This window comes from Polyodon spathula, chromosome 6 (genome assembly GCF_017654505.1).
Source record: "Polyodon spathula isolate WHYD16114869_AA chromosome 6, ASM1765450v1, whole genome shotgun sequence".
NCBI lineage: Eukaryota > Metazoa > Chordata > Actinopteri > Acipenseriformes > Polyodontidae > Polyodon > Polyodon spathula.
In genome coordinates this window covers 36,136,958-36,154,262 of record NC_054539.1, presented here as the reverse complement: position 1 = coordinate 36,154,262, position 17,305 = coordinate 36,136,958, and the positions used below count along the sequence as shown (strand labels likewise).

At 41.4% G+C, this 17,305-nt stretch overlaps 1 protein-coding gene across 1 annotated transcript in view; it reads right to left on the bottom strand.

Moving 5' to 3' along the window:
• Positions 1-17,305, bottom strand: part of nup133 (nucleoporin 133) — a 121,762-nt gene that overhangs the window by 82,177 nt on the left and 22,280 nt on the right. Inside the window, exons 4-9 of the mRNA XM_041252798.1 lie at positions 15,445-15,552; positions 10,440-10,571; positions 10,151-10,321; positions 6,568-6,723; positions 2,876-2,946; positions 1,674-1,821 (exon numbers count right to left, since the gene is read on the bottom strand). Coding sequence (XP_041108732.1) covers positions 1,674-1,821; positions 2,876-2,946; positions 6,568-6,723; positions 10,151-10,321; positions 10,440-10,571; positions 15,445-15,552 — 786 coding nt within the window. The remainder of the gene's footprint in view (positions 1-1,673; positions 1,822-2,875; positions 2,947-6,567; positions 6,724-10,150; positions 10,322-10,439; positions 10,572-15,444; positions 15,553-17,305) is intronic.

Sequence of the window (17,305 nt, the reverse complement as noted above, 5' to 3'; positions counted from 1 at the left end):
TACTACTTTACGCTATGGTAAATTAAGAAGATTAGACATCGAACAACGAATAAAGGAAACAATGTTTAAAAAAAAAAAAAAATCTCTAAGACTTCTATTGTTAACTTTAGCCTACTCTAGAAGTTTTGACAGTCGGTTATGCAGGATTTATTTTCTTTTATAACTACAAAGTTGTTCGCGGTGATGCGCTGTAATTGGGCTCGCAGTGGTGGGTCTGTCGCTGTAAAGGTGTCCCGCGGTGATGGCGGATCTCACAGCCCTATGCACTACAGAGATAACACGGACATAATAAAGGAGGTAGCTGCTTCTGCATCCAGCGCTCAAAGAATATCACAGACATTTGCAGAGCTTTTTGGAGATGTTATAGTAATAAAATAATGACTTAGATCGCATTATTGAGGAATTTGGTGATAAAACGAGTGATCAGGAGGGGATTCCATGCCTTTTAAACCTCTTTTACTTTGGGAGAAAAAAATACATATTTTAAACAGTGCGTGTGAAAATAAATTGGACCTGACGCTGAATAAATGGACTAAAAAGGGTTAAGCTTAAATTCAGCTTTTTACAAATGGTATAGCACTATTCAACTGCATCATAAACATGAAATACAATGTAGGTAACATGAAAAACTACTGTATTATAAAAAAAATATTACAAATTGACAACCTAACCTTAAAGCTAATTTATATTTTAATATTGTATTTAATACATAAACAGACAATAAGAAAATGTAAATAATAATGTGCAACATACTTGTTTCAGGCACATGGCTTAACAGAAAACACAACTGTTACATAATTTATTACCTAGATGCTTATGTAGATTTGTTAAAAATGCAGTTAAAAATGTAAAAGCTTGTATGCTATACTATACTACATGTACTGTATGTGGAGAGAAGAAAAGCAGAGAAAAAAAGCCCCAAGCACATGAATAAACACAGAAGATATGGTCATACAGCATTAACATAACTAAAAGCTTGCAGAAAAAAAGTATATTGCACTTCCTACAGTGTGCTCTGACCAATGCCAGTTTATGCTTCTGTCTAAAATTGTGAATGAAAACTGTGGGTCTGGCCCTTTAACTATAACATCAGAGATTTGACAGAGCTTCTGAGAGTCATTCGAATCAATTGATTTAAAGTATCTCCACACAGTGTTCTTGCAGGACATGCTTAGTACATAGCATTCAAGCTGTTTGAGTTACAGCTTTCCTGTGTCACTGGGAATGACAGATAATATTATAATGATAACAAATAATACCTGGTGATAATGACAGGGAAATGCTGATTACAGATCGTGGCATTTTATGAATAAATCAGCACAAAATTCTCATTTTCATACTCATGTCAGACAATATGTATGTTACCATGTTAAACAGGATATGTGATGGGTTCATTAGATATTATTTTAACTATCTGGTTCTGTTTCAGATACTTGATCAGTCTTCCTGTGTTTTGATGCAACCAAAACAATGGCAATTAACAGACACTGAATAAAAAAAATCCCTGTGGGCATAAAAGTGATCAAATAACCTTTAGGCTTTAAAGAAAAGAAAATAGCATGCAGCACTAAAAGAGTTAAACAAAATAAACAACATTGCATGTGAAATTCTCAAAGTATAACTAGAACATGTGGCACACACACAATTTCCCCCACAGGATTACAAATGTGTACCTGAAAAGGAGGGTTGTACTTTGTAACTTCCACAGAAAGCTCATCAGACATATGATAACCTTGGTCCTCCACTGTGACGAGGGAATAGTAAGCCACACAGGGGGTGTCTCTTGGATGCCATGCTGCTGCCAGAATTACCAGTCCATCCCTTGCAATATAACAGAAGGCATTAACAATTGCATACAGTTCCATCATAGCTGGCTTAACATTCAAACAAAATCTGTGTGTGTGTGTATGCATTTAACTTTTTCATTATTTTTACAGAATGGTGGAATTAGGTGTGGCTAAAGTGATATCAAATTGTCTTTGCTCCCACATGTTGTTGAGCAGTTTAGCTTATATACCTTTTTGACTTTCAAAAAACTTTACCCCTATAAATTGCTGACAGACGGTAACTCTTCGATTAACACATACTGGGGTATCTATTAGATTTATAAACAGCAGCAGATGTCAATATTAGCTATTAGCTATAATAGCTATTACTTAATGTCAATAGAAATAAAGAGACTAACATGCACTGTTGGATTTTTAAAACCTTTACAAAAGTGGTTAGCCTCATCTGTCAAGCACAAAAGTTTGGGGTCTATAATACATGCAGACAGATAATGCTGTACCACGTTTCAAAGTTAGGAAAACTTTTTAGAATTGAAAAGCTGAACTAAACAAGATGAGACACACAAGTTAATAAGGGTAGAAAAATTGATAATAATTTCAGTGTTTCTCAAATCCAAATGAACTTTGCTTTAATAACATATCATTTATACCATAGCAGTAGCTGGCATAACTATGGGCCGTTTCTTTTTAAATGTACATGTTAAATGTACATTATTTATTTTTTGTTAACTGTTAGTAAATAATATATAATAGGCCAGCTAAAACTGCAAACACCAGAGCCCTATTGATGATCAATCAAACCCCAGAGCCCTGTGAATGACCAATATCCAAAAAATCGGTTTGTTTGTTGAAAACGGTTTTAATTGTTACGGTAGTAATGTTTAGCAAATTAAATCAGGTGTTTAAAACAGCCCTTAAAATAAAGCATGACCAAAAAATGTCCTAAATATGGAGCACCACAAATACATAAACTGGTGCTCTACATTAGTAAATCATATTTAAGTTATCAATACTGGCATGTGATCAAAACCGAACCACCATCAACACTTCCTGAAAACCATAAAACAAGAAACTAGGTTCAGACTTACTGGCCAAGCTGTAAATCCAGGTACTTAACATTGACACCAGCTTTAATTTCTTCATAATTGCTTTCAGAACCCTAGAGATTAAACACAGGTCATATACTATTACACAGAACTGAAGACTGATTGGCGTTGTTAAAGTAAGAATTGACAGGTTATTGATAATTAATTGATAAAACCCTTACCATCAGCCCTAGAAAATGTTAGGTTATTATCATAACTAACCCTAGTTCCCTGAAATAGAAATGCATCCATTACACAATGAGTGACTTATTACGCCCAATTTAATTGAACATTCTACCAAAGATACATTTTATGACCGCGGCGTCAGCACGTCGAGACAAAGCTCTGTGCAGGACTGAGCTCAGTGCCATACATTTTCTTCAGCCTACTGCATATAGTGTACGTAGCGACTAAAGAATTGCAATGGATATATTTTTATTTCCAGGAATCAGGGTTATGATAATAACATAACATTCCCTTTCAAGTATGAAATGTATTCCTTTGCACAATAGGCAAGTATACCCAAAACATCGCAAAGACATGACTGCAGAAGCCAATTTGGCAAGTTCAATGGCTTGCACAAGTAACGTCCACAGAACGCAATATTATGCACTTCTGAAATCAGCTAGAATGTTACTGTCAGCACCCTGGTTCCAAAGGCAGGGTTCTGAAGATCCAGGACATTAAGCCTGTAAAACCTTGTGAAGGTGTGAAGGAGTGGCCCATACTGCTGCATTGCAAAATGTGAGAGACCGATGAACCCTGAAACAACGCCCAAGAGGTAGCAAGAACCCTGGTGGAATGACCTGTGAACTTCTTGGGAGGGGACAAGTTGGCTTGCTCGTAAGCAATCTTGACTGTCCCCACGATCCAATTGGACAGAGCTTGACCTTGGTTCTTAGCTCCAAAACATACAGTTGCTAAGACTGCTGCCAACTTTCTGTCCTGTCAACGTAATGTGCTAGTGCCCTAACTGGACAAAGTGTATGGAGCCGACGCTCCTCATCTGACTGGAATGGTGGAGGATGAAAAGCCTCCAATTCCACAGACTGATTGACATGGACGGTCGATAGGCATTTGCGCACAAAGGCTGGATTTGTATAGAGCATGAACTTAGTCTAGACTCCGCAAAAAACAAACAAGCTTTTGCCACTGAAAATGCCTGCATCTCACTCATACGTCTAGCATTGGCGATGGCGAGTAAAAACGCTGCCTTTAGAGACAGGTATTTAAGCTCTGTAGAACGCAGAGGTTCAAAGTGTGGTTTTTCTGAGTGCACACAGCACCACGTTTAACCACCACTGAGCAACTTTGTCCTTCAAAAGGAGTCAGAAGCCTCCGTGCCCCTTTCAGGAACTGGCCTGCCAGAAAACGAGCCCTGGGGTCACAGTCAATTTTAACATGGCAAGCCAAGATGGCCGCCAAGTAAACCTTCAGAGTCAAGGGGGACTTACACTCAAAGAGGTCCTGCAAAAACTGCAGAATGATTAGCATGGGACAAGTCGTGGGATCAACCCAATGTGTCAAAACACCAAGTTTGGAACACACCCCATTTGTATCCACTCGATGGAGACGGGGCTTGCACAGACCACCCCGGCGGTTGATGAAAGCCACCATGGTTGTGCTGTCCATCCCAACATGTGTCTCCCCTGCTCCTCTGTAAGGCCAGAAAAACTGCCAACAGCTTTAGGACATTTGTGGAGCCCCCCCCTGGGAGGGCTGCCGTGCGCTCCTCGTCCGTTCCGCACAGCGCCCAGCCTAAGCCGCAGGTGTCTGTGGTGATCATGCCTGGCGTCCGTGGTCCTCTCATCTGCCGATACTGCGCAACACCACACCCTCATAGGCAAGCTGGCTGTTTCCACCATGAGACAGCCTTTATACAGGCGGAGATGTAGTTGCAAGAGGGGGTGATTCACCCTGCGATTGAACCACGTTTGGATAGGGCGCATGCAGAGAAAACCATTTAATGGCCGAATGAAGCCGAAAAAAAAAGGGGCATGCGAGCAATAGAGCTGGCAGCTGCGCCATACAGAGATAAGCAGACAAAAAAAGTAGGTAGCTGCTTCCGCATCCAGCGCGCAAAGAATATCACGGACATATGCAGAGCTTTTTGAGATGTTATAGTAATAAAATAATGACTTGGATCGCATTATTGAGGAGTTTGGTGATAAAACGAGTGATCAGGAGAGGATTTATCAGTATGCACGTCTATAAAGAGGTATGTGAAAAATGCAGTGAACACTGGGTGGGGCTTGGCTGGAGATGCAGTACAGCTGTCGCTTAGCATTGCAGTGCCCTTTAAACCGATTTTAATTTGAAAAAAAAAAATTAAAACAGCATGTGTAAAATAAACAGTGCGTGTGAAAATAAACTGGACCTGACACGCCTGACAAGCATGGAATAAATGGACTGCAAAGAGTTAATGGACGTGCTGATGTCATGGGTGTAAGACGCAGCTTTGGTAGAAGTGTCCAGTTTAATCAGGCATAATAGGTTAACCCACTGTGTTATAGAATATATTTCATACTTGAAAGGGAAAAGCGCACCTGTTTCCAATCAAGTTTGACCTCTCAATAATGCAATTCACAATTTTGACTGCAAGTTTATTTGAATAATACTTAACAATACGCAACAATTTAAATAGTGTTATCATAACTATCCTTATACAAATCCAATCTATGCTGTACATGTTGTAAAATATATGGGAAGAAATGGGCACCATCTGATTGTTTTGAATTTTAGAACAATGTTACAGATGGGCCTGGTAGCCATACAGGAAGTGCACAAGAACACAGAAGTTTAGTTAACTTCGATATGCAACTGGGCTCAAATTGGACGCTAAATAAGGTTGATGGCTGAATGTTTTATATATATTTTTTTTTAAAAATTCAAAGGATATGCACACTACAACTGTGTAATAATACAGTAGAACCTGTCATATTCAATTAAATTGGTTCCAAGGATCCATCGGATATGTGAAAATATTGTATCTCAGGAGGGAGTGGTTATACGTTGTAGCTGCTTTAACAATGCCAAGGCATTAGAAAAAATTAACAAATTCAGGTACAGCAATGTATCCCACCAAAGTACAGTACTGCACCTATACTATACAAAGAATCAGTAAAATTACTGCAAAAGTATTAAAAACAAAGCACTGTAACAGTGTTTGACAATTTACAAAACAGACTTAAAAAAACAGTTGTTGCACACAAAAAAAAAAATTGTTGCTCACAAACACAAATTGTTTTTGAATGTCAGCGATGTGAAAAAACATTTCAGTTTTAATGGTACAGTAATTATATTAATCCCTCGCTTTCTTATTCTGTTTTATGTGAACTTAGCGACAGCTAGCATGTAAAGGTGAAACTGCATTTCCAAAACGCACAGTATTTGACTGCATCCAGGTCTGCAGCATTACTCTTACCTTTTCTAGCGTCTGGTTTTTATATGCAACTGTCCTGCTAGAGTTGAATGGACTGTTTTAGACAAATAACATGTGCATTGATCAGTTTCCATCTGTACTGTTCAATTGGTACCAGCATGTGTAAATGACAAATGCCAGCGGTCCATCCGTTAAGAGGGTATTTTATCGTACAGGATCAGATAACAGGTTCTACTGTAACAAATACACCTGGTATTTCTGTATATAGTACATTCTTTTCAAGTATAGTATTTGTTAAGAAACAGGTTCTTACCCAGATTGCATCAGCAATGTTCTCTTTGAGGGTTCTGCTTATGTCCCAGCTGAATACCTGCCGCTCTGAGTTTTCATCGACTTCCCATTTATTAACATTGCTGCTAGTTAGGGTATACAGGCAATCCTTCTCTTTATCCCAAAGCAGGCTGTGGAGCTGGAATAAAAACAAAAATTAAAAAAAGAAAAAATACTAACTCTAAATTATTTAATTTGTGAATAATACAAGTATTAAAGTGACCATGAACGGTAATCTAGGTGTACTTTCCTTGAAAGAAAAAACAATTGTGATGGACAAAATGTACTCTGATTGTATCTCTTTCTATCTACACTAGTTGACTTGTCTTTGCTTATAGAGTTCTACTTCCATCCCCTGAACATCACATTTTATTCACTGTTCTGCAAGCTCCCCGGATTAAACCACTGATCACAGTATTCTTGTTTGTGTATAGATCCGAGATATAGAAGTGTTAAAATAAAGAAAGAAAGAAAGAAAGAAGGAAAAAGAGACACCAGTAGCTGTAGGGGCACTTGGCACAGGAGCAAGAGTAGCAGATATGAAAACATTAGGTTATTATCATAGCCCTGATTCCCTGAAATAGAAGTGCAACCATTAAAGTATTGGTATTTACCTTTTGACGCAGAACCTGAATATGATATATCAAAGCTGCTTGACAAGCCTGTGACACAGTCATGGCACGTCCCCAAGGAAAAAAGCACTCCGTTCACAGACCTCAAAGTCATTTGTCCTTCAAGCCTGATGTAATCATGGACAGCGACCTTGAAGGTTAATGGTTGCATTTCTATTTCAGGGAACCAGGGTAATGATAATAACCTAACGTTTCCTTTCAAGTATGAAATGTAACCAAGAGGCTGACTTGTGCGTTAATTGAAATGGTGGAAATGACAAATGACTGCTTCCTAACGTAACTTGTCAAGGCACTGACTAGAGGGGAGGCATGCCTTGATTTAGTCTTTTCAAATAACGAAGACAGAATAAGTAAAACAGAGGTCAGGAGAACCACTGGCAAACTCAGACCACAACATGGTCTCATTTGAAGTGATTTTTAAAACCCAAAAGGTAATGACTAAAACCAAGGTTTACCATTTTAGAAAGGCAAACTATGAAGGTATGAAACAGAGACTAACAGAAGTAGAAACAGTGAAAAAAGACATTTTACAGAGCATTTAAAAAGGGAACAAAAACAAAGTACACAGAAAGAGTACACGGAACTGCAAACGCAAGTCAAAAAGGAAGTAAAAGGCCAAGAGAGAGATAGAAATGAACATTGTTAAGGGGGCTCAAACCAATTCAAAAATGTTTTTCCAATATTACAACAGCAACAGAACATTCAAAGAGAAGGTTAAATGTTTAAGGAGACACAAATGGCAAAATCATAGATGAAGAAAAAACAATAGCAAATATTAAAATGACTACTTTTCACAAGTTTTTACAAAGGAGGATACGGACAACATGCCCCACATGTCAACCTGTTCCTATCCAGTTTTAAATAAATTTAGCATAAATGAGGCAGAAGTGTTAAAGGGCCTAGAAGCTCTTAAAATAAACAAATCCCCAGGGCCGGATGAGATCCTCCCAATAGTACTCAAAGAAATGAAAGAAGTTATTTACAAACTGCTAACCAAGATCATGCAACAGTCTCTTGAGACGGGTTGTACCGACAGACTGGTGAATTGCAAACGTAATACCAATCCACAAAAAGGGAAGCAAAACCGAACCAAGTAACTACAGACCAATAAGCCTGACTTATTATATGGAAACTTATGGAAACTATAAAAAGATCCACAATGGAAAATTACCTATAAGGTAATAGTATCCTGGGAGACAGTCAGCATGGTTTTAGAAAAAGAGATTGTGTCTAACTAACCTGCTTGATTTTTGAAGATGCAACATCGAGAATGGATAATTGCAAAGCATATAACATATGGTTTATTTCCAGAAAGCTATTGACAAAGTCCTGCATAAAAGATTAATTCTCAAACTGAACGCAGTACGGATTCAAGGAAACACATGTACATGGATTAGAGAGTGGTTAACATGTAGAAAACATAAAGTACTGATTACAGGAAAAACCTCAAAATGGTGCAGGGTAACCAGTGGAGTACTAAAGGGATCATTATTAGGTCCTCTGCTCTTCCTAATCTACATTAATGACTAAGATTCCGGTATAGTAAGCAAACTTGTTAAATCTGCAGATGACACAAAAATAGGAGGAGTGGCAAACACTGTTGCAGCAAAGGTCATTCAAAATGATCTAGACAAGATTCAGAACTGTGCAGACACATGGCAAATGACATTTAATAGAGAAAAGTGTACGGTACTGCACGCAGGCAATAAAAAAGTGCATTATAAATATTGTATGAGAGATACTGAAATTGAAGGAGGAAACTATGAAAAAGACCTAAGACTATGTATTTATGTTGACTCAGAAATGTCTTCATCTAGACCAGTGGTCCTCAAAGTCGTGCCCGCGAAGCCAGGCCATCATGCCCGTGGCAGCTGTTATTAAATTATGGGTCGAGAACACATTTCTGGCGAGTCGTAACGTGGGAAAATAAAGAAAGCTTTAAAACACGTTTTCCAACAAAAGCACCACAGGCACGACGGCCTGGCTTCATGGGCATGACTTTGAGGGCCACTGCCCTATTAGAAATCCCCAGACGTTTGATATGCAGCCGTTGAGATGCCAGACCCACAGCTGCAGGCTTGATAGGCCTAAATGCCATAAAGTTCCCAGTGACTGACTGCCCAAGCACAGCGATCTGCTCAGTCTCTACAGCTGGTCACTCGGGAGCTCTCCTGGGCCAATGAGGGACTACTAGGAGCACCTTGACCCTGTTCTGCCCAATTTTCTCGACAGTGGGAGTTGGGCGAGAGGTGGGAAGGCATGCAACAGTTGCCTCGGCCACTGGTGTGCCAAGGCTTCTGTTACCAGTGGGTCCCCGCCTCCTATTATGGAGAAACAGAGGGGGTGGATCTATTTCTGCTCTCCTAGATAGCTGTGCACTCAACATCTATAAAATGCAGACTAAAATGCTTACATTCCAGTTTATTTATAGCTTCCAAAGGTAATTTATAGTGGGGTGGTCATACAGTTTTGCATACTATTCTGTATAACTTTAAAGCATAGGGGTACATTAAATTTGAGCGAAAGAAAATTTTGCATCAGATTATTCATAGCTTTTCTTAGCAAATGCCATTTCTTTTTCCAGCCAGTCTTGTATTGCAGGGGCCTTGATGATACTAAAGTAAATGTATCTTCTTGTTGATCGCTGCTGTGGGCAGTGCTGAAATAAAGCTCCTTCCTTGCACGAATGGAGTACTTTGTCAAAAACTACAACCAGACCACTACTAGGTCTAACACATGCTTAAACCATGCAAAAATGTGCCAATGGGCCTGATGACATTGGAGCCCCCTACTACCTTGTAAGTGCCACATACTTCAAAACTTATTGAAAACCCAGAATGACTGGTATGTATTTTGTTGCATGTTTAAATTATCATTGGACATATCAGTAAAATCACAAAGTACAATTCATAATGATCTGCTTGAAAGACTTACTGTGACATCAGTGGGAGTAGCCAGCATACCAAAGAGGCTGGAAACCCTGCGTCCGATTCCTGACAGGACTCCCTGCCCCTGCTGCAAGGTGCGCTGCTGGAGTTTTCCAGAACTGTCTGGACCAAGCCGCACTAGATGATTTTTGGAGGAGGACAATACAAATCCACTTCCCTAGGGAAAAATAAATATTTTGTAGAATAAAATGTGAAAAAAAAGAAAGCACAGCAATTCCACATGAGCAATACTACAGATAGATTTTCTTCTATTTTCTAAAAAAAGATTAACTTACCTTCAAAGCAATTAGGAAGTTGCCGAGGTTGCCACAAAGGTCTACAGCTGTATCAGAGTAGCTGCCCTCATGTGCCAGATTGGGCCAGTAACGAGCAGTTCCTTCCCGAGAGACAGCCATTACTGAAATGGCCTGCAATTTAAAATATATATTTTCAAGACACTGGGGAGGAGATTCAAACTCAGTAAGGTAGATAGCACTGGATGCCAAGACTTCTTTTAGTCAATTTCTATACTAATCACTGCTAGCAAACATGTGTTAGAAGAACATTGGGTTATTATCATAACCCTGCTTCCCTGAAAGAGGAATATTAACCATTACAAAACAGGGGGTTTCCCTTTAAAAGACACCCAAACTGAAAAACTCTCAACCGAAGATTCTCACTAGAGCAGGGTGGCGCTGCTGAGGCTCCGCTCCACAACCATAAAAATTGGCGCCATTTTCTTCAAGATTACGGCCATGAACGCCGCTACCCTGATTATGATAGTAACATTCCCTTTCAAGTAGGGCATATTATTATTATCACAAATGGGTGAGTATACGCTGTCACAAAGACATGGTATACAACCCAAGCTAGTAACTACTTTTGTGACATAACATTAAAATTGACTCACCTCTAATGTTGCGACGTGAGGGTGGACTGGGAAGCTGCCCTCAATACTCTTTTGCCAAAACCAGGATCCTATGGGTCCACGACATTCAGCCTATAGAACCTGGCAAACATATGTGAGAAAACCCACACCGTTGCACTGGATACGTCCTAGATAGAAGCACCGTGGAACAACGTCCATGAAGTCGCCTGACCTCTGGTGGAATGGCCGGTGAGCTTCTCAGGCGGGGGCAAATTAGCTAGTTCATACGCAGTCTGTACTGTGCCTGTTAAACATTTGGATAGACGCTGCTTAGACAGAGCCTGTCCCTGGGAACATAGTATGTTATCTGTCGCACTGGCAAAGCATATCAAGCTGGTGCTCCTTGTCAGATTGGAAAGGAGGGAGGAGATGAAAAGACTCCAATTCCACCTACTGATTAATATGGTAAACCGTGATGGTCTTCTGCAGGAAAGCTGGGTTAGTATGAAGTATGACCTTCGTTCTGGCCTCTAAAAAAAATTAGAAAAGCTTTCGAGGTTGAAAATGCTTGCATTTCACTCAACCGTTTAGCAGAAGTGATGGCAAGCAAGAAAGCTGTCTTGTGAGACAAGAATTTGAGCTCAGCTGAATGCATGGGCTCAAATGGAGGTTTTGTTTAACACTAAACCTCCAGCGATGAACTAAATTCTTCACCGGTGGCCTAAGCCACTAAGTGCCTTCCAAAAATTGCCCCGCCAGGAAATGAGCTCCTGGGGAGACTGAATCGATTTTTACATGACATACCAAAATGGCTGCCATAGACCTTTAGAGTAGAAGGAGATTTCCCCTCATCAAAAAGGCCTTGTAAAAATTGCAGTATAAGACTGCCACAGGGCATGTCGTGGGTTCAAACCCACGAGACAAGCACCACATCTCGAACACGCCCCACTTGTACCCATTTTGAGAATGGGTGGAGGCTGCCCTGGCGTTTTGCAGGGTGTCAACCACCCTGTTCGATAACCCCGGACGGCTCAAATGTAGCCGTTCAGGGACCAAACCCACAGCTACAGGCTCGATGGGTTGGAGTGCCACAGAATGCCTTGTGCCTTACTGAGCATGTCGCGTTGCACGGCTGGCCATTCAGCAGTTGCATCAGGGAGGAGAACCAGACTCTCCTGGGCCAGTAGGAGCACCCTGGTCCGTTCTTGTCCGATCTTCTCCAGACACAACAGGAGCAGCGTAAGTGGTGGAAACATATACAGCAGACGTGCTGGCCACAGGTATGCCAATCCCCACTAGTCCTCCTTTTCCCTTTAATGGAGAACCACAGGGGGCAGTGTGTCGACTCAAGAGGCAAATAGGCCTACTTTTTCTCTCACAAATCTCTCACAAATGAGGCTGACAACCTTGGGATGGAGTCCCGATGGAGTCCACACTGCGCCGCTGGGGATCCCCCTCGAGGAGGTCCGCAGCCCAGTTGATCACCCCCGGCAGGTGAACTGCCCGGAGTGAGAGGAGGTTCACTTGTGCCCACAGCAGAAGTTTGTGGGCCGCACTGGTGGTTTTTGTAGGAAACCAGTCGTGTTGTCCATGAGGGTGAGCACTTGTCTCCCCTGAACCTGCTCCAAAAATTCCTGCAAGAAAAGATACACTGCCTGCAGTTCTAAAATAGTGAAGTGGCTGCCACACCCCTTCTAAGTCAGTCATCCAGATAATTGAGGACTCTGATGCCTCAGAGTCTCAATGGAGCTAGTAAAGGCTCCATGCACTTCGTAAAAACGCGTGGGGCTAGAGAGACCCACGGTAGGATACAGAACTGGTACACTGTTCCCTGAAAGGCGAACCTCAGGTATTTCTTGGGCGTTGGTTCTACTGGGATGTGGAAATAGGAGTCCTTCAGGTCCACTATGGTGAACAAGTCGTCTAGCCTGATGAACTACAACTGTTGCGAAGACAGCATCTTGAACCTTTATTCGACTGAGATACAGATTCACCTGTCTGAGATACAGGATTGGTCTCAGGCCGCCATCCCATTTTGGCACCAGAAAGAACCCCCCCGTTCCTGCTGAGGGGGTCTACTATGCAAATGCCCGCTTTTGCAGCAAAGCTGCAACCTCCTCAGCCTCCTGAGCGGCAGCTTGAAGGTTTGTGACAGTTGTTATTGGGCCGTGTTGGAACTGAAGCGAGTAACCAGTTTGCAGAGTGTTGAGCACCCAGGGATCTGTGGACTGTTTCCAGAATCCAAGTGGCTTCTGGAGAAAAATCCCTGGGACTGTGGCAGCAATATCCTAAGGCTGCTGCTTTGCTTGTTGTCTAGGCACAGGGCGCTTAAAAGCACGCCTGCCCCTACAGAAAGCGGAAGCAGGCTGTCTCCGGACAGGGCCAGCAGCAGCCTGTGGTGCTGGCTTCTTCGCCAGCTGTGACCTAAGGTGCCATTGTGCTGCAGGCTTGCGTGGTGGGGGTGGGCACTTTGGGAGAAGGCGAATCAACTCCCTGATGGACTCCCTTGTTCTCTGTGACCGCTGTAGCATTTCATCTACTGCCAGGCCACATGTGTGGCCTGGGGTGATGGGTGCGTCTAGGAAGACTGTTTTATCCCCGTCCAGCACTCATGCCTGCAACAGCCACAGCTGTCTGTGTGCAGCCACCAACGCTGCCAGGTTCCTGCCTATAGCTTGTCCATTAAGCTTGGACAGTCTGAGCAGGTTCCTTGAGATCAAGCGCAACTGTCAGCAATGGACCCGATAAGGTGAGCCTGGTAAGCTACAAGGATGCTGTTGTAGCTTCCCAACCTAGCAGAGAAAGCACCAGCTGTATATGCTTTCTTGAAAATGACCTCAGGTCACTCTGCATTGCTTGTTTGGACATGCTGCGTCCAAAGGATGGCCTCTACTGATGGAAAGTGGGCAAGACCCAGCTTGTCAGCACCAGAAACCCTGTACAGTGCATCCATTGAACGGGAAACCGCCACAGACGGGGCAGGGTGTTGCCAGGTAGACTAACTCATACAGGAAGTCCGGGTGGACCGAAGGGGCAGCAGGGGAACTGTTGGCTGCTCCTCATAAATACAGCGCCCTTCAGTCTGTGCTGCAGGCCAGGGCACCTGTAACACTGCAGTCACTCACTACATAAAAGCATAATTTTGGTCAAAAGCAAAGGCTGTGCCACTGGCATGTCAGAATCCGTATCATCTGATGGGAGGACCAGCTGATCATCCACCTCCTCTAAGGCAGCGATAGAGAGCATGTCATCTATCTCATCAGTCACTGTCTGCAAGGGTGCAGATGGAGCACTCTGTGACACTACTGGCAGTGACGGCGGAGCTGACTGCTCTCTCAGCAGTTCCGCAAGGACTGCTTGCCAGATCTTGTCGATCTGCCCCCTGCCTGCCAAACATGATTGATGGGTTTTCTTCCTCCTCTGCTTTGAAGAAGGAGGAAGGTGAGGGGGAACAGTAGGAAGATGATGAGGAATGGGAGGTAGAGCTGAATATAGGGCTGTTCCTAGCTTGACTTCTACTGTCTCTCTCTGGACAGGATCACAAGAAGGGGAGTCAGCTTCACTGGTGGAGTGCGCAAATGCCGAGCACTGCGTAGGCATGAGGGATTGTTCCATAGAGTGACATGCTACTTGGTTCTCGAAAGTATGTTTCTTGAACGATGCACAGATATCACACAAAGAGATGTCTGTCAAAGCCTTCTGCGCATGGTCGGGTCCAAGGCACACAATGCACACCATGTGACCGTCCTGTGCAGGCAGCTTGGCCTTGCAAGTGGTACATGCATGGAACCAAGACATGTCAACAATGCTGTGCAATTGTGTGCAATACACTAAAAAGTGGTTTGTTTTTTTCTGTTTTGTACTGTTTACTAGTACCTGCACAATGCATTAGGCACTCTGTGTAGATAAGTCACTGGGTACCGTCGCTCGAGACCTACATGTGTACTTACTCTGTACCAAAGCAGTAACTTCAAACTCGCAAGCAAGATCGGGGGCAATAAATCACATAAGCAGTACTAAAACAGCAAGGAACACTTACAACAGCTGCTCAGAATTTTCCAATACATACCTCTGTAAGAATGAAAATCATATGTACACACCGTTGGAAACGAAAGTGGTGAAACCAATCGGTCCACAAAACAGTTATATTTATTTACTTACTTACATATAATAAATATACGGCTGAAAAAAGAAAATGGCGACGATTGTAGGGGTCGCTGCTGTTTTAAGGTTGCGGGTCGGCGCCTCAGCAGCGCCACCCTGTTCTAGCGAGAATCTTTGGTATAATTTTTTAGTTCAGGTGTCTTAAACACCCATTTTGTAATGGTTAATATTCCTTACTTGAAAGGGAACTAACATTTACACCCCAAAAGAATTGCTCTAACAAGGAGGCTTTACAGCCACAGAGAATGCTAGAGAACTGTAGGACTCACCTGTACAGGGGCAACATCTCCAGCATTACTCGGACATGATATGGCAACCAAATCAGCCAAACAAGAAAATTCACTGGGAGGAAGCTGCAGCTCCTTGCACACTGAAAACTAAGTAGAAAATAGTTGAATCAGTATACCAGTAAAAAATTTAATCATTTCACTAAAAAAAGTATTTGTACAGTGACTCAAAGTATTCAACCACCCTGGCTAGTTTGTGATGCATATACCTGACTATTCTGAAACTGTTTGGCTGAGACAATTCATAAAAATAAATAAATAAATAAAATGATGTTTACTCACTCACTCTTTCCCTTTGTTTATTTTTCTATTAATCATACATTTAATCTGCTGATGGAATTACTGAACCTATGGAGCAGTGGCAGAGCAATAGCAAGTTCAGCTGCACACAGGCCCGCGCACTCAGGGGACCCCGGAAGGGTTTGAAAGTTTTGATTTATTTATTTATTTTTGAACAACAAAAATATCCTTCACATTTACAGTTGCAGATGTTACATATTTGTACCACTCTAGCTGCCGGTGTGCAGTGCCAGTAATTCAGATTCTATCCTCCCTCATTTCAACAGGTATTGCTATTGTCTTAATTATCCTAACTACCCCCCCCCCCCCCAACAAATATATATATTTGTAATGAATTTTGTAATTCAAGGTTCATTGCCCCTTTAGTTCAGGACCCAGGACCCAGAAATTGATTTTTACCATGGTTACGCGCACTTTTAATAAACAGAAATAAAAAAAATAAACAAACAGCTAGCTCTTTCTTGAGCTCTAACTACTACACACAGGAACCTCACTAAAACAGGACAGCTAAGCTGTTTTCCTGTAACACACACTGACCAAACAAAGAAGGCTTTTCCACACTACCTTTTTGTTTCGATTGAAATCACCATCAACCGGGCTACTCCCACACCAGCAGCCCTGAACAGACTGGCTGCCACCTTTAAATACCCTGCACCTGGCTCTAATTTACAATGACAACCAGGTGCAGGGGATAATTAACAGTTAAACAATTAAGACCAATTGATGCTCACCCTTGACATTGGTATGCTTCCCAGGGTCTTAAAGTCTTCATATATCCTTTTTAACATACCTTATTTTCAACAAAACATAACATAAATCCAAGTCTGTGATTTAACCTAATACATCAATTCATGGGAACCCATTTATATTAATTTATTAACTGTAATTTTACTTTTAAACCCATTACATTATTTCACAGTTTGTTACTACCCAGTTGGTCTATGTTGTCTTCACATTTTATTATTTTAGTTTTCTTTGAAACCATCACCACAACTTTTACCCAGATGGAGTGTGCATTCTTACAGCCACGGCCTCTCAGCTGACCAGTTTTGCTCTGGAATGTGCACTCCCTCACAATATATATATATATACAAATTATATATATATATATATATATATATATATATATATATATATATATATATATATATATATATATATATATATATATATATACACACACACACACACATACATATATATTCAGTCTGCACAGTAAATCCAAGATGGACTTCCGGTTAACAATAAGATGATTTTATATATTAAAAGGCTTTTTACTGTTTTTTTTTTTGTTTGTTTCAAAATCTTTGTTAGGATAAAACTGATTAATAAAATACATTTGACCACCGTAAGATTAGTTGTTATCTCCCTTCTTGGCAATAAAACACTAATTCTGAGTCTGTACATGCATCGAGGATGCATATACAGCAATATCGACAGCCAGCTAGTTGTATGAGCAGTATGTCCCAAAACAGGATTTTTGATGAAAATTGCTACTTACAGTTACTGTATGGCTGTCGCAAATTTAAGTCAAAATCTCAGA